We start from the raw sequence: 18,924 nt of genomic DNA, 5'->3' as shown, positions 1-18,924 counted from the left end.
TGATGGGAGAAGGAGAAAGAAGGACTGTAGTCCTTCAATAACCTCACGGATAGATCAGCCTTAAAACTGGGAACTGCCTACCAGTTAAAGAAGAAACTTTCCATCACCATTTTATTTACATCTTGGTCTATGCGAAAGCTGTAGATCTTAAGATGGCCAGCACAAAGTGACCATCATAGCATCAGAATATTGTGCAAATAGTCTAAAAAGGCAGTAAGATCAGAACAAAGCACTAAATAGTTACTTACATTCAAATATGAAATAAGTTTTTAGGGTAAGTCAGAATGATGAATGGAAAGAATATGTGATTTAATGAGAAGTTTCTGGATTCCTACCATGAGCCAGACAAGTCATTTTCCTGGATAGTTTTATGTCAACTTGACACAAGTTACAGTTTTCTGAAAGGAGGAAACCTAAATTGAGAAAATGCCTCTGTAAGATCTGTCTGTAGGGCATTTCCTTAATTAGTAATTGATGGGGCATTGTTGTTGGTACCACCCCTGGGCTGCTGGTCCTGGATTCTATAAGAAAGCAGGCTGAGCAAACCATGGGAACAAGCCAGTAAGCATCATTCCTCCATGGCCACTGCATGAGTTCCTGCCTCCAGGTTCCTTCCCTGCATAAGTTCCTGCTCTCACTCCTTTTGATGAAGAACAGTTAATATGGAACTGTGGGTGAAATAAACTGTTTCCTCTCCAAGTTGCTTTTGATCATGGTGTTTCATCACAGCAACAGTCATCCTAACTAAGACAACTACACACATGTATTCTGTATTCACTAAGTTTTCTGTATAGTGATAAGTTAAACCACAGAGACTTCTCTAAAATTTAAACAATAAATATTACTTAGAACACAATACAAAATACTAGGTAATTCACTAGACACTTTCACCTTCAAATTTTGTTTTTAACTCCTCTTGTCACTTCTCTAGTTCAGGCTCTCAGAGTTCATTGTTTCAAGGAACACTTTACTGGTTTTCTTATCCTCAGTTTCTTTTCCCTCCACTGAGTAATGTAACAATCATTAAGTAAGAATCTGATGACTACTAGTTACTTCTCTGTAGCTCTGATAAAGCATCATGACCAAAACCTACATATGGATGAGTTTATTTTGGCTTACAGCTCCAAAGGGCTGAGAGCCTACCATGGTGGGAAGACATGGGAGCAGGAGCAGGAAGCCGAGAGATTGCATCCTTACCACAGCATGAAGCAGGGTTCACTACTAGAAGTAGAACAGGGCTTTAAACTCTCAAAGCCCATTCCCAGTGACACATTTCTTTCAGCTAGGTTGCCTTTCCTCATAACCTTTCTAAACAGTGTCACCAGATGGGACCAAGTGTCCAAATGAGCATTTCTCATTCAAATCACTTCAGATATTCTTATTTATCTAGAGGGAATGGGTTCTGCTAGAGGATCTTCCTATGTAGTCCTTGCTGGCTTCAAATGAACAGACTTCCTGCCTCAGCCTTTTGAGTAGCTAAGGTTATAGGTGTGTGCTACCACAGGCAGTGATCATCTCTAAAAACATCATAGATGTCTTCTATTGCAAGGTTCAATAGTTTAGCAAGTTAAATTTAAAAAATATCATTTCTAATCTACTGAATTTCCACATTTTGTACCCCAGTTATACATAACCTTCACTTTTTACATAATCCATGCCTTTGTATATTTTCTGCCTATTGTCTAAAATATTCATGTAAGGATTATCTTAGCTTGGGTTACTATAATAAAGTATAATGATGTCAGTGACCTCATAACAGAACTCTGATACAAAGAGCCAGCATGAAAGCTGGATATAGTGACATATACCTTTAATTTCATTACTCAGAAGGCAGAAGCAGGCAGATCTTTGTGAATTCAAGACCTCAAGACCAGCCTGCTCTGCAAACGGATTACCAGGCCAGTAAGACCTATACAGTGAGAGCATCTCTCTCTCTCTCTCTCAAAAAAAAAAAAATCAAACAGATAAATAAAGAAGAGGGCTGGCAGGATAGCTCAGTGGTTGAGAGCACTGGCTGTTCTTCCAGAGGACCTGGATTTTATTTCCAGCACCCACATGATGGTTCATAATTGTATATAACTCCAGTTCCAGGGGATCTAATGTCCTCTTCTGACCTCCACAGACATCAGACACACAAGTGGTACATACACATATGTGTAAACAAGATATCCATGTAAATTAAAAGAAAACAAGAACGAACATGGTTCTCTTTTGATGAGAGTGAGGGTCATCTTCCTGATTTGAATACAACTGCTTTTTCACTTAGTCCTCACCATGATGGCACTGGAGAAAAAGTAGGGAATGAGAGAGGCGGGAGAAGGTAGGCGGAGAGCTCAGTTCTTTGATTTCCCCTGAGGCCTGGTTATTTTTTTCCCCCTGTTTTAAAGTCACCTTATTTATTTATTTATTTATTTATTTATTTATTTATTTATTTACTTACTTACTTACTTATTTATTTAACATGTCAATCCCAGTTCCCTTTCCCTCCCTTCCTCCCTCCCTCTTACCCTCTCTGCCCCCTCCCATGCACCCTGACCACCCTCCCCTCCCATCCCCCCACCCCCATTCCACATGTAGGGCTATGCCAGGTGGGGGCATGTAAATCTGTCAAGTCATTTGAAGTAGGGACTAGGACTTCTCTCCTGTCTCTAGGTTAAGGGAGTATCCCTCCATGGGGGATGTGTCCGCAAGGTCCTTTTGTGCACCAGGAATACATCCTGGCTCCACTATCTGAGGTCCCTTAGACTGCTCAGTTCTTCTAGCTGAGACCCATATTCAGGGGGTCTGAGTCAGTCCCATGCTGGATTTCCAGCTATCAGTCTGGGGGGCCCATTAGCTCCTCCTTGTTCAGGTCAACTCTCTCTATGTGTTTCTGCAACCTGGTGTTGTCCTCTCTTTCTGCATCTGGATTTTTTTATTTTGTGTGTATGTGTGTGTGGACCTCAGTGTATGTATTTGTACCATGTGTATTTCATGTAGGTACTCACAGAGGTCAGAAGATGTGAGACCCCTGGAACTGTTATTATAGGTGGTTGTGAGGCACTTGATATAGGCCCTCAGCAGGGGTCCTCTCCAGCCCTCTAGCTGTGCTAACGTTACCACAAGGGCTTTTTCCTTATACTTTTCTCTAAAACCAATGCTCTCCACCAAGCTCCATCTCCAAGAACCATCACACTGAGAATTAGGGCTCACAATACATTACATTGGGGAAAGATAAACAATTCTATCCACAGCGCATACCAAACTTATCCTTTAATACCAACCTTCAATGCTTCTCAACTTCATTCCTCCAATGCAGCTGCACTATGCTTACAATGATTATTCCTATTAATAGACTGTTAATTCCTGTACAGCAGTGATTCTGTCAGTTTCTTCCTTGTGTAATCTGAGGATTGAGTAGCATTTTTGGCAAACAATATGGGCCAATAAATACTTGCTGAATGTAACACTACAACTTTAGAATGAAGGAAATATGCCAAACATTTTTATTGCCCTTCTTTACAAGGCATGCATTGTAATAGTAGCTCTCTTTCACCTTTATAACTCCTTATCTAAAATTTCCTATAACAACCAATTCCTTTGGAGTTAAAATGCAGGATCTACCAACCAGTCCCAGATTATGAGCATTTAATTCATGAACTACAGCCACTTTTACATAAAGAGTGGGCTGAACACATTTTTACCAGAGTAATAAATAACTTCAGATGTCCTTGTGAGAAACTCAGTCATGGGGATCACCTATTAATTTTCTCTTCTGAATATATTTCCACACAGAAAAAGTATTTCCAATCATTATTTTATGGTACCACACTAGAGAAGATTCAATCTTCTTTTACATAACAATTCACTGGCCATAATGGCCAAGTGATCATTCATTACTGTATCTATTCTCAATCCATCCTAATGCTTAAAAACATCCTGCTTATTTCCAATGTCACTTTCTACTTACTGCCAAGAGTTTAAATAACTTAATAATGGTCAAGAGCTAGCTAACAGAGCTGACCAATCTTGAAATATTTCAAATGAAAATATGTATTGCATTCAAATATATCATGCTAAGATCATAAACTTTTATGAAATTACTTGCAAATCGCATGATCAAAATAATTAAATATGCTAATTACATTGCTAACTTCAGTTGAATTAGAGTTGTATGTATGCAATCAATAACTATTCACTGCAATATTATGAAGTTTAGGCCTCTATAAGTGGCAGAGGTAATAGTCAGTAATGAGAATAAATGACAAAATAAAATATATCTTTAATTGCATGGAATTAAGAGATAGCAGGCTTAATTCCTTGGCATAAAAAGATGTGTTGTTATAACAATAGTAAGGGGTAGGCTCCCTCCTTAGAAAGCTTATTGGGGCTGTGGCTGGTGGTACAGTACTTGCTTATCATGTATAAGTCCCTGTGCTTCTCCCTGGTGCCCACTCAGTCCCAAAAAGTAATCGTACCTGAGACAAAGACCAAGAATCATAATTCTGTTGTATGCTAATGTGGTTGTTTAAATGAAAGCAAATAATATGTTTATGCTGCTCATTTGGGAGAAAATGTATCACTTGTGTATTAAAGATAACACAGAGGCCAGGACATGGAAGAAGGCTACTGATGTAGTGCAAATAACAAAGGCTAATGTAAGATAATAAGCCAAAGCCAGGAATTAAGGTACACATCTTTAATCCTAGCAGAGGCAGGCCTATGATTGCTAGCTTGCCAAGGCTAGCTACAGACTAGCCAAGGCTACACAGTGACACCCTTAAAAACGTCAAAAAGTCAGAAGAAGACATTATAATGACTCCAATTCAATTATATGGTGATGACATCTACAACAATACTTCTAAGACTGTAAGATGAAACAATATTTTTTTCAATTAGGATAACCTATTATAATATTTTCTTACCTTATTCTACTTTAAAACCATATTAAATATGCTATTAACTACAGCATCTTCAAAACTAAACTTACTTTTTTCAAAAAGGCCATTTCTTGGTCAGTCATGACTGTACATTTCTATAATCCCAGCACTTGGGATATAGAGGCAGAAGGATGACGACAAGTTTGAGTTCCATTTGGGGTACACAGGGAGACTACTTAAAAAAAAAAAACATACCATCAAAACAAAAAACCTATGTCTTCCTCTTTCTGTAATACCTACTTCAGTCTTTGATTAAATCTAGGAAATTTAATCAAAACTCTCAAGATTCCCTTTACCTTTTTTCTGTTAGTATTCAAGCATCTGTACTGGCCTGTCCTTGGAGTCCTGACAGGATACACCCTCAGCCGCAGCCACTAAGAGCCCCACCTGTGCACATTCACTATGTTCCCTTTTAAAAGGGCCCTGCCCACCCCCATCCTTCTTTCTCTCTGTCTCCTTCTCCCCACTCCTTTCCTCTGTCCTGCTGCTCCTGTCCCCAGACGCCTGTCTCCCTCTTCCCCTTTCCCCTTCATTTTCTCTGTGTCATTATGACGTGGGCATTATCTCTAGAATCCCATCTCCACCCCCTGTTAAAATGCAGGCTGTCATTTCTTTCTCTGATCTCATCCACAGCTGCTTGACTGGTTTTTCTAACTGCACTCTAAGTTCACACTAGCATCTTCCTATACATAAAGAATCCTGTATCTTCTACGTGGTTCTTGGCTGTGTTTAAAATAAAGTTCCAGCTCCTTAGTAAGTAAGGTGCACAGACCTCAGAGATGTGGCCTCATATGATCGCTCAAGCATCAGCCCTCATGATTTCTTCCCTAGAAACCTATGCAGTAGTTACACAGAAAACCACATTATTCTCACCATTGCATATGGTTTCTTTGTTCTTACTTGATTTTATTCTTTTAGAACAAAAAGGTCTTTGAGACTGGCCTGAAACTCACTATGTACACTAGGTTTGCCTCAGACTTCTGGTTCCCTACACCAGTAATGGGATGATAGGTATGTAATGTCAAATGTGGCCACCTATGTGACCCTTCCACATGGCAAGTGTCAAGTATCAGCACATAGGAAAGATGTATGACTATGGGTTTTTTTGTTGTTGTTGTTTTGTGTTTTTTGAGACAGGGTCTCTCTCTGTTGTAGACCAGGTTGACCTCACAGAGATCCTCCTGACTCTGCCTCCCAAGTGCTGGGATTGAAGGTGTGGGCCACCAGCGCATGGCATGACATGCTTTTTAATTAATCTTTATTTGGTAAATAAATTTTCTTGTCAATGTCCTTCTTTCTTGTTTACTATGTTAATTTTATGTGTCAGCATGATTGGGCTAAGAGAGGCTCGGGTAGTTAACAAGCAATATTTTGAAGACTCTGAAGAGGTTTCAGAAGGGGTTAGCATTTGAGTCAAAAGCTAAGCCTTAAAGATCTCTCATCAATGTGAGCAAGCACCTTCCAAACCACTGAGGGCTGTACTAGAAGGAAAAGATGGGAGAGAATTTTCTTCACATCTTCAGTTCAGACAGGCATATTCTCTTGCCTTTGGACATTATTGCTCAAGGGTCTTGGGTCTTTAGACTTTGTGAATTATACAAGTGGGAGCCAGGTTCTCAAGATTTCTATCAGTGTAGGAGTTATATCAAAGGCTTTCCAGGTGTGGTTTGAACAAGAAGCTCCCTCAAGCCTCAAGTATTTGAACTTGTCCCCATCTGGTGGTGCTGTTTGGGGAGGTTATGGACCCTTCACTTCAGGCAGTGGAGTCTTACTGGTGAAACCTGTCACTGGGGGTAGACTTTGAGGGTTTACAGATGACCCCCTTCCAGTTGCTCTGTTTCCTGTGTATGGCTAATGTGATAGCTCAGCTTCCTGCTACTTTGGCCATGCTTTCCCTGTGATCATGAACATCCAGTTTCCTGGAACTATAAAGCTCAAACAAACACTTAAGTTGCCACTGGTATTTTATAGTATTTTTATCACAGCACCAAAAAGTAACTAACAGCATGCTTGGAGTTTTAACATTGCCTCCCCTGGTTAAACTCTTGGTACTTGAACTGAATTATATCACTGGATGGCTTCCATAATCATGTGAGCCAATTAAAAAACTTAATACCTCTCTCCCTTTCTGTATTTCTTTCTGATTAGTACAAATACTAAACATTTTTCTAACAATATGTCACATGATGCTACCATTCCTCAAAAAAAAAATTGTTATTTATTTAACCTGTGAAAAAAACACCTACTAAGATAATTTGAGCAGCAAAGAGTAAAACAAAGAAATCATCCAAACATTATCTATTAAAGTGTTGCTCTAGGCCTATTTCATAAGAATATGTTTCTTATGCCTAAGTATCATACAAACAAGCACATAAAATTCCATCTCACATTTTTTATAATCTGAATCCTATGTTATTAGAAATTGCCTATATTTTGTTGAAATACATGCTGATCCTTCATGGACTATTTTGTGTCACTTACTACAGAAATCTCAACTGGCTATGACATGTTACCTAATAGATTCATGCTCAGATGGGTCATACAGACACATCAAATGATAAATTTTCCTGTTACGTGAACACTAAATTTTTTGAGTATTTGTAAGAGTCTCCAATTTAGGGAGTATCTACTTTATGAGTATCTTGATATAACTTATAGAAAAAAAATCCCAGTAATTCATATGGTCCTGTGGTGCCAAGTAGGCTATTCCTGGGACAATCCTGATAGAGACATAAACAAGTCATCTGCTGCTGAGATGCAGATTACATTTCTCCTAGGAAGGGAGACCATAAATTATGTCACCTTATTTTTAAAAGGATCAAAAAAAAATCTATTAGGCATTATTTTGGTATATAGAAGAATTTAAATAACTGTAATACAACTTAATGAATACTAAAGTAAAGAGAGACTATAAAAGGCTTTTCCAAAGCATGTTTGTGAGAAGACAGGCCATTAAGTGGTTACTGCAGATTGAGTTATACCCATTCCAACATAACTCCATATGTTGGTATCTTAACCTCTAATAACTCAGAATGTGACCTTACTTGGAAATAGATTATTTATACAAGTAATCAGGTTAAAATGAGGTCCTAGGCCAACATGACTAGTGTCCTTATAAAATGAGAACAGGGAAACAGACAGAGAGGGAAGCATGGGAAAGATTGGAGTTAACATTCACTGCTCTGTGGCTTTCACAGGAAGCAAGTTCCTGCAGATGTCTTGAACCACACGACTACCTATTTTTGTTACTTTACCTACCTAATTTGCAGTACTCTGCTATGGAAACCCAAGGAAACAACACTAATGGTTATAGGTAAAGTAGCTTCTAAGAATCTGTATATCATCTACAAGTAACAAATTACACTTTATAAAATTCTATAAAGGTGTTATTTGCCTCAGTTCACAAAACTGATATATGGGGAACAGATGAGATAAAAGTATTTTATCAACATAAATTTAAGAAATGGATAACTGTAATCTTTAAGGGAATATAACTATTTCTAGGAGAATCATAGCAAAACATTCATGGATAAGACCATGAAGCACATAACCATTCTAGATGTATATGTGTACATATGTGTATTTATGAACAAGAGGAAGAGGGAAGGAAGAAAACACACTAAAGAGGAGTTAAATGTTAATAGTATACCCAAGTGAATTGCATGTTTTTTACAGCTTAAATATGAATCTCCTACAGAATTGTGTGGAGCCTTGGGCCCTAGCTGGTGATGCTACTTTGGGAATGCTACAAATTTTAGGGGCTGAGGCCACAATAGAAGAAGGAGGTCATCAGGAGCACGGAGTAAAGGTATTTTGTCCCTGGCCCTCTCCTGCCTCTTCTTCCTCGGCACCATGAGATAAGCAGGCTCCACTACAGGCTCCTGCCACAATGATAGTTTGCTTAGCTCAGACCCCAGCAGGAAACTCAGCCACCCCCAAAACTGAAACAGCTGAGCCAATCAGTGCCAAATGCAAGGATTAGAGATGACATTCTGTTCCCCAACATGATGATCATGGGTCACGTGCCTCCCTCAAATCTTTTTATAACCTTGGCACTGTATATGATTTAAAATGAAAGATGGGACTATGTACCCCGTATATAAGATGTTCTTATCACTCATTCAGAGTAACTGTTAATGGGAGAAAAATGGCACATCTTTCCATATATATTTAAGATATCCACATAACTAGTTGTTTCCTAGCATTACAAGTTTTTGATATGTCTCCTGAAGAATATTCATATTTTAGTGATAGTCCTAAAATAGAGTGAAAGGAATCAGATCATTAAAAATGAAGTCATGCTGGAAAAGCAAAACATGTGGCAATCCTCTTTGTTTTTCTGAAAAGGTCACTCTCTGGTTACCACACTCAAGGAAATTTGCCAGCATATACAAAATTCTTCACTGGAAAAAAACGTGCTGGATATATAGCAATTACATACGAATCAAATAGACATAAACAGCACAGTAAGCAGTCATTTATTGGGTAGCCCTGCGCAGAGCTTCATGAAAGCACGCAGAGCAGAACCAAACCATAGCAGAGAATGCTTTGGATGCAGACTGCCGCACTTGACAGGCAAGACACCAGGAGGAGGTTTAGTAGGGTCAGAAGTGTCAGAGGCCTCTCCCTGGCCCCACAGAGTATCATCACTGGAAGCAAGGTGGAAGTAAGCCCTGTGTGAATTCTACTTCCAACCTCACATTGGGAGCCAGTGAGTTTTACTCATCTCCAGCCATTGTCATCAGTCCCTGGCAGGAATGATGGCTTCCAGCTGGACCTGGCAGCACACTTGTGATAATTCACATGTAGAGTAAGAACAGCATAAGGGGGTTCACTCTAGGCTGCTCCTCTTCCCCCCACACTCTACTTCCTCTTCTTTTCTACTTCTAACCTCCAGAGAACTTCATAGTCTCTTCATGAACTTCCACAATGCTGTTTCACTTCTTTTTCCTGATGTCTGGAATTTAGTGAGAGAATTTACTAATAAAAACTGAAAAGAATTACATCAGTCTGCTGAACAGAAGGGTAGAGTCAACCCAAAGACCAGGGAAGTTTAGAAAGCAAACACGAGGCAATGTGTCCTCAACAACTGGAAGCAGGAGTCTCTACCACACATTCATTGTTCTGATTTAAGTACCAGGCATTACTCTGTTCTGGACATGGCGGTTACAGGTTAACACAGCTACTAAGACCTTTTAAATTTATAGCCAGGTGTGGTGGTTTCAGACCTGTAGTTCCAGTTACTAAGGAGGCAGAGACAAAAGGGTTACTTAAATCTGGGAGTTTGAGACTGACCTAGACACACAGCAAGACCCCATCTCCAAAGAATTGGCTAAAAAAAAAAAAAAAAAAAAAAAAATCTCTTTAATAGCAAATCGATGATTAAGAAACAGAAAGACTAAAGACTAGAAAAGTGACAGACAGGAATGCTATCACAACAACAGCAGCATTAAATGTGAACAGAGCAAACACTTCAATCAAAAGGCTGGATAAACAATATGACCTAACAATTTGCTCTCTATCAAAACCACATTTTAGAATTAAAGCCTAAATAGATGCAAGTCAAAACAGGGAAAAGTTTTATGATGCAAACAGCAGTCATTAAAGAACTAGAGTTGTCCTACTAACATCCTATAACATGGAAAAAATGCCTAGGGACTAAGTGTGGTGTGCACACATTTAATCCCAGCACTCAGGAGGCAGAGGAAGGCAGATCTTATGAGTTCAAGGCTAGCCTGGTCTACATACTGAGTTCCAGGTCAGTCAGGAATGAGATCCTGGCTCAAAACAAATGAACATAATAAATAAATGAATGAATAAGCAAGCAAACAAATAAATAATCAAGTAATCTAAGCACAAAATAATTCTGAATTCACCAGTAGGGTATAACATCTGTGAGATTGAAAACACATGTGCTCCCCCTCTCCCCCTGCCAAAAAAGGTTACCAGTTCTAATCCCAGGAACATGTAAATGAAGAAATGACTTTGCAAAGCTATTAAATCGAGCATTCTGGTATAGGGAAATTATTCTGGTGTGCCTGAGTATAAGAAAAGCTCTAAATATAATAACAATACCAATGTGTATGTCAAGGAAGGGTGTGTGGAGTGAGAATTTAACTGAGGAAGAGAAGACAGTATGAACATAGGGACAGGCATCTTCTAGAAGGAATCTGATACCAATTTGAGACTTCTGCCCTCTAGAACAGTAACAAATACATTTCTGTTGTTACAAAGTACTAAATGCTTTCTTTATTCCAGAAGCCTAAAGGAACTAAAAAGAATAGAACCCAATACTATAAAAGGCAAAATCTGACAGAATAAGAGTCAGCCAATATTTGGAGACTTCAATTTGGAAATTTGGAAAAATTGACAAAATTGGAAAATCACAAAGATATATAAGAAGACATGAAGACAATAAACCAAGACTAACTGATGATTATATAATACCATAAAATTGTAGAATATTATTTTTTCTCAAGCATATAAGATACATAAAAACTAAATAAAAGTATGCTCTCCAACTGCAATGAAATTGAAAATATAAAGAAAAACCTGAAAAATCAAAAAATATTTGAAAATTAAACAATACACATGTTTCTAAACAAACAGAAGGGAGCATACACAAAATATGAGATGAGTGACAGTGTAGAAACACAATACCCATATTTATGAGCCACTGCTGAAACTACACATGAAAGGAAATTAGTAGCTATAAAAGTTGCTATTGAAAAAGAACAAAAACATCTGCTTGTTTTAACAGTTTCAGCAACTATCAGAGTAAAACAAATTTAAAGCAAGCAAAAGAAAAAAAAATAACATCAGAGTTAAAAACTCTATACAAGTAAAATCAGAAGCACAGCAGAAGAAAAATCAGTGGAATAAAAAGTGAGGCTTTGAGAAGTTTAACAAGTCAAGAAGTGTTAGCATACATGGTTAAGAAAAACAGACGATGCAAGTTACCAAAGAACAGGACACAGGTGTTATCGTACAAACCTTAGTGACAGCACAATAGCATAACAGCCCAACAAGGAAACACTGTTATAAAAATGCTAAACCCATAAATTAGACAACTTATACTACATAGACAAATTCTCGAAAAACACAAATCACTAAATTCATGGAAAATAGAAAATCTAAATAAACCTAGAGCAACAGGAGAAATTGATAGAGAGTTAAAGTCTTCGTAAGTTCATATTCAGCAACTGCCATGATTTCCATTAAATATTTAAAGAAGAAATCATGTGAATTCTCACAAAGTGTGTCACTAAGTGGAGCAGGAATATGTTACTCATGTAATGTTCACATTTTAATTTTTGTTTCTTGAAAAAACCCTCTGCTGTTTCAGGACCACCAAGTTCTTCTGCATTATCTTCTAAGTTTATAGGCTCAGCTCTGTATTTAAAGCTTTAATATGCTTTTATTTTTGTTTGTAGCACATGATTAGTTTGCAATTACACTTCTGCTCATCTATCTCTTACAGTTTGAACTATATCTTCTCAAAATTCTTATGCTGAAGTCTAAATCTCACAGCACCTTGTAAGATGGCCTTAGCGAAAACAGGGTAGTAACTGAAGACATGTCAACTGCAGTAAGTGAATCCCAAAGCTGAAGATATGCTTATGTAAGGGGAAGTTTCAATGCAAAGACACGCACAGAAGGAGGATCACATGAAGAGATGCATAGAGAATACAGTCATGTAAAAACTGAGCTCTGGGTAGAAAACTCCCTCACAATCTGCAAAGGGAAACATTTGCCAGCCCTTGATTTGAGTTGTTCAGCCTCCTGGACTATAATACTTTCTGATTCTGTTGTTTCCAGTCAGTTCAGGAGCTAGTTTATAGAATCCCTGGCTAACTAATGAAATTACTAAATGTTCTCATCCTTCCTTTTACCCACAGAAATGATACACAGCTATAAATAGATGGACTTCCTTTACGTCCTAGTCTGTTTCCAGGCTTTCTGTTCATCTCTTCCAGCTAGTCTATTTCTCCTATGTGTCTCTAATTACTAGGCTTTTATTTTCAAAAAAATAAATGAGTATCTAGTTGATCAACTCCCTCTGAAGTATGTTCTTGCTCCCAAGGGTTTGAGGTACAATGACCCGTTGTTTTTCAAAGTCAGTGTGTCCTGGTCTACAAAACTGAAGCTGACTAATCATGGTGGTGCAAGCCCATAATCCTCATACTACAGGAATCAGCGGCAGGACTATGAGGGTTAAGTTGTAAGACCTCCTTTCTTCCCTCAAGAAAACATAAGAAACAGATACAGCTATCCCCACCCTAAATAAACAACCCAATTTTTTTGTTGCTTACATTGGCTTTTCACCAAGATCTAAACAAATTTGGAAAGAGTTAAGAAAGTATCACTTGGTATGTCTACTTAAAAAAAAAAAATGTATTATTGGTGTGTTGTGTGTGTGTGTGTGTGTGTGTGCGCGCGCGTGCATGTATGTGTGTGTGTGTGTGTGTGTGTGTGCACTCTTGCAGAGGTTAGAGAACATCTTTTTCAAGTCACCCTTTCCTTTCACCACAGGTTTTAGAGTCCCAGACCTCAGACTGTCAAGTTTGCATTGCAAACTTTTATCTGTGAGCCATCTAGTCAGTTTTGAAGTCCTACTTTGATAAACTAAATATTTTATAGGAAATTATATAACAGTGCCAATCTATCAGGTGGTACATCTCTTTTGCTTATTTTTGTAAAGTCATTTTTAAAACTGAACCTTCCAAAGCAATTATTAACAGGACCCAAAACAAACTATAGCAACTTAAACTCTTTTTTAAAACTTCATATACATGTGATCCTGTTTTCTAAGATGGAAGTTATGTAGCTGAAAATTATTACAAATTACAGCCACCATGGCTGTTTATATTCTTATCCATGTAATATATTCTTATCCATGTAATTATCAATGTGGTAATGAAAGGGCACTAGAAGATGGACAATATGAGAAAAATATGTTAGCTCCTGGCACTTCAACTGTAAAAAACAAAAAAACAAAACAAACAAAAAAAAAAAACACAAAAAAAAAATAGAAAAAAAAATGTACTGTCTACAAGAGTTAGGTTTTAAAAATGCTATTATTTCCTTATAGTTCTCATCATGGCCATGTGATTCTTCCTCTCAACACTTCAGGCATCACTTGAAAACTATATTTGCTGTTCAAAGAGATAAGTTCTCAAAGATTATTCTAATTTACTCAGAAATAAAATATCTCTGCTGGTTTAAGTTAAATGGGTTTAAATTGTAGCAATAGATAAGGGAAGAAAAACCCCACAATGGTACTGGAGAAACAAAAATCTACATTTTCTATTTTCTGTTAAAGAGAGCTATGAAAAAATAATAACTCTTTCAATCTGCTTGTACATCCTTGGATGATATTGGAGAAGTAGTAAAACACTTATTTTCTTTAACTTCTCAAATAATTGATTGCCACGTGACTGTTAGGAAGCAGTAAAGCAAACAAAAGATATAGAAGATACACAAATGTGATTCTGACTAGTAACCTAGAGACATTGCATCAGCACCATGTGGCCTGTGTTATACTCCTGGTACCTGGAGGCCTGGAAAACTAAACAGCCTAAGCTATCAAAAAGGAAATAACCTCCAAAGGTTACTTTTATTTACTGATGCAATAGTACCAGCCCATAGATAGGTACCCAAACAAATACATGATAAATGCATTAGTCATTGTTCTTACAGTGCAAATATAGTCTCTATAGAAGTGAAACAAAATGATCCATGCTGAAACTTTGAGAAACAGTGTTTCCCTCAGGGCTCTGGGTATGCTTTTTTTTTTTTTTTTTTTTTTTTTCCCTTTTTCTTTTTTCAACTTAGACTTGACAAGATGGGAAACAGAGCAATATAGGTTCACTACTGGTAAGCACTGAGCATTCTAAACCATACCTTTTACATTATTTGAAAGCATAAAAGTCTGTTTCACATTTATATTTCTAAGCAGTATTTGGAATAATTATTTTACCCAAATACAGGTAAAACAGATCAATCTCAGGGATATAATTGAAATTGTTTTGATTTTACTAGATTCCATATGTTCAGAACAAAGAGAATACCACTTATCTAAAAGGTTAACCTTATGTGACTTTTTCTCCAAAAATATGGAAAACATTGTCTTCTGTACATAGGGTGTCACTTAGCCAGTCTACCAATCCCACACTTAGCTCTTCATTGCCTACACAAGACACTAAGGGAAAATGTTAGGTGAGACAGCAGTTACAGTCAGGTGATTTAACATTACTGGTCCACCAACAAAATTGTATGATATTAAAAATATCCAATCCCTTTGAGCTACTATTCGAGCAACCAAATACTTAAAAAAGAAATGCTGGATATTTTAAATTAAGTATGTCAGTTAATTGATTCTGTGATCCTCAGCTACCAACCAAGTGCTATAGAATCTTTTATTATCCACTGCCCTATAGATCATCTGTTCTTAGTGCTGGCTTGTTCCAGAAGAGAGACAGCTGCAACACTATATCCCTGCTCAACCTGAGGACCATCTGACTTTAATTGTAATACACAGCTTGATGTGGCTCTGGCTATGAGAAGCCAACGTATCGTCTGTAATAATCTGGAAAAGCAGAAACCTGCCAACAGAGCGCTGGAAACAGGGACTTGTGCTGTCTGGCTGCCTGACGGGCTGCAGGAAATATGATTAATGAGTAAGGTATAATGATATCAGGAACCCGATTAGCACCACAAAAAGGTCACAGATCAAAGTAGTATGCATTTCATGAGCTAAAATCATTGCATAAAATCTGTGGACTTGAAGAGGTAAACTAAGAGAGAATGGAATAAAACCGTATGTGATAACATGCTAACAGCTACATAAAACACCCCTAGCAATTTAGTCACCGATAGAAAGTTGAAATATAAAAGTGCACCAACATTCATTGCATTGGAAAAAGCTTTGTTCACTACAGATGCACACAGCTCATTTTAGAATGAACAAATTATTAAACTCTTTAAGAAGACATATGAATAAAATATTTTTGCAATTATGAATTATATTAAGAGATAGATATTCATCTCTACCCTGTGTTTGCATTTGGTTTGCAGTGAATTTTTACTTGATTTGTTTGGGAATATAACCTAATTTGGACCATTAATGTAAAGATATGTATCAAAGTCATGAGATAGTTTACAAAGAACATATGAGTACCAACTAAGTCTGTGAGAGAAATGGTAAAAAATCACTAGTCATAAGGTTTACAACAGGTACCTACTAGACTATCCTAATAGTGACAATATCAAGCCTTGTGAAGGACATAGAAAACCCCAAACATTGGTATGCAAGCAGACCAGACCACATAGGTAATATATTCCCAGCAAAAATTCCATTCCTAGAAATCTTAAACAAAACAAAAACAGATGTTCATGCTAAGCCATATACAAAAACATTCATAATAGCCCCAAATTGAAAAAAAAAACCCTGCAAATGTCAATTAACTGCTAAAAAATAACTAGCCAATAGTAACCAATAGCAATACAAAGAAATCAATTACTACAATGAGCAGCAACAGGGATGGATCTCAAAAACGTCTTGCAAAGCGCCAGAACCAGGCTCAGGATGATAACACATTGTATGATGCCATTAATTTAAATTTCTATAAAAACAAAACTACAGAGGTACAATGCATGGCAGACTGGGGACAGGAGTGAGGTTGCAGGCTGAGTGCAGAGTGGCTCAGGGAAACCTCCTGAAGTTGTGGGAACAACTCAATAAGACTACGATTTTACGTTTTCATACTTGAAATATGGTGTGAAATTTTCTTTCAAACTATGTATGTATAGGATGTAACTAGAAGATGTTCTTTGTTACTAAAATGTGCTATGATCTAGCATGAAATGCAAAATAATCCTTCCTTGCCAAGAGAGGTGCATGCTTAAAAACACAAACAATTCCAGGTTCTCCAATACCATTTGCTTATAATTTTAAATTATCAAGAACATATAGTAAGCAATTTAAATTCTGGATTTAACAAACCATTATAGTTTTAATTCAGTACAATTCTTTGAGGTATACGGTAGCTAGTGAAGTACTGTGTTATTTTCAGCAGCTCCTATCTACAGCATACAGGAAGGCAAGGGTTAATGTTTTACATCAACACATGACAGAGCAGATGATTACTATCTTACCAATCTGTTTATGCGAACAAAATCTTCTGAGGTTTTGGCCCAAGGAGGAAGTTCAACATCAGACACCACTGTCCCATCATCCATCACTCCAAGGTTATAATTATTGAAGTTGACAAACATCTCAGGGAGATAATAAAATTCAGGAATCAATTCCTATAAAAATCAAAGAAATGTTACATCATAAAATATAGGATATGGACTAGATACATGTAACATGGTCTGATTATTTCTTATTACACAGAACAACAAAAATTATGCAGATTTTTTTTCTCTTTGTTTTGTCACCAATTTCCTGTTAAGAGAAAAGGTCATGACCAGGAAAATGTACACAACATCTTGATGAACATATCCGAAAGCCTTTCCTTCAGGTCACATCTCAAAGCCTAAGAAATTCTGAAATTCAAGTAAGTAATAATTGAGAACCAACAAGATATAAACAGATTGCATGCTGTAACATTAATAGCCCAAGACAAATTTTTTTAAGATGTAATATATGGAGTTCATAGCAGAAAACAATATAGAATAAGGGTTAAAAATGTTATTACTTTGGTTTCTTTGTCAACCAGGAGAATAATTATTTGCATTTTAGCCAGAGATAAAAAGTAATTTTCACATCAAAACGTGGAAGATTTTTTAAGATACTAACTCTAACAGAAGATAAAAATTTATCATTAGTCTAGAAAACAACCCGCATAAGAAGCTAATTAAATTACATATAATGGCTGTAAAACCAATATTTAAAAAGGAGAAAAAATGCAGCCAGTAGGCCTTTGTGGCCAGGGAGCCCATATGTAACATTTTCAGAGGCCCTGTAAAGCAGACTTAAAATCCAGTCTTGACATGGGTCAGTGCCTCAGTGGTCTTTCAGAAACCCCCTCAGGGCCAGCTATCACAGGTCTGGATTTCCAAACAGTAGTAAAATAGAGAGGTCATCAGATTTTGGACAAGGTCAGTATGAACTTGCCAGAGCAGAGAAAAAAGATGCAACGAGAATGAAGCCATTCCTATTTTCATAGTCCACACAGAATGCTGCTTGACTTTGAATTGCACATCTTTTGTTTACAATCTTGATAATTAACTATGCTGGGCAGAATGAGCCTCTCCTTAAATTGCTCCACAACTCCATGATCATTAGAGTTGAAAGACTTCTAAAGTGAACAATTATTTATCTTTTAAAAGAGGAATCTTATTTAAAAAGTTTAACCTTAAATTAGATATTCCCTCACACACAAAATGTTTAGATATCTTTGGAAGCCTTGCCTGTAACTCTAATCTCTAATTGGCAAAAGAAATAAAGACAAGTGCATGTTATTTCATGTAGAAAAGAGATATATTTGTATAAAGCTAACATTTATTGCATGGTTTGAGCAAAGAGCTTAGATTTCTAATAAACTTTACCCTGTTTCATCTTTGTAATAGATTTATAAGGTGAGTTAAAGGCTCCATCTTATAAATGAATGAATGAAAGTAATGGAGGCATGGTGGCATGTGCCTGTAACTCCAGCACTCAGAAACTGACAGAAGAAAGACAAGTCACCAGGACATTAAAGCTACACATAGCAAGATGGAGGCCAGTCTACTCTATATAGTAAAACTTTGTCTTTAAAAAGCAACTGTCCAAGATGGCTGAACAGTAAATGTTCCCATCACATAAGCCTGAGAACCAGATTCTGACGTCCCCAGGGACCCATGGTGGCAAGAGAGAACTAATTCCCAAGAGCCACCCTCTCACCTCCACATATGCACCATAGAACACACTCCCCTCTAGTCACATCGCGCGCGCGCGCACACACACACACACACACACACACACACACACACACACACACACACACAGACTGACCAAGTG

At 37.3% G+C, this 18,924-nt stretch overlaps 2 protein-coding genes across 10 annotated transcripts in view; one reads left to right on the top strand and one right to left on the bottom strand.

Moving 5' to 3' along the window:
* Window positions 1-18,924, top strand: part of Kirrel1 (kirre like nephrin family adhesion molecule 1) — a 1,148,154-nt gene that overhangs the window by 461,149 nt on the left and 668,081 nt on the right. The window lies entirely within an intron of this gene.
* Window positions 1-18,924, bottom strand: part of Lrba (LPS responsive beige-like anchor protein) — a 552,647-nt gene that overhangs the window by 100,936 nt on the left and 432,787 nt on the right. For all 6 annotated transcript variants that reach the window (XM_051199359.1, XM_051199362.1, XM_051199361.1 and 3 more), the window contains one exon: window positions 17,076-17,228. In XM_051199359.1, coding sequence (XP_051055316.1) covers window positions 17,076-17,228 — 153 coding nt within the window. The remainder of the gene's footprint in view (window positions 1-17,075; window positions 17,229-18,924) is intronic.

Source organism: Phodopus roborovskii, unplaced genomic scaffold, assembly GCF_943737965.1.
Source record: "Phodopus roborovskii unplaced genomic scaffold, PHOROB, whole genome shotgun sequence".
Lineage (NCBI taxonomy): Eukaryota > Metazoa > Chordata > Mammalia > Rodentia > Cricetidae > Phodopus > Phodopus roborovskii.
Note: the sequence above shows the minus strand (reverse complement) of the source record. Positions and strands in the feature narration are given on the sequence as shown.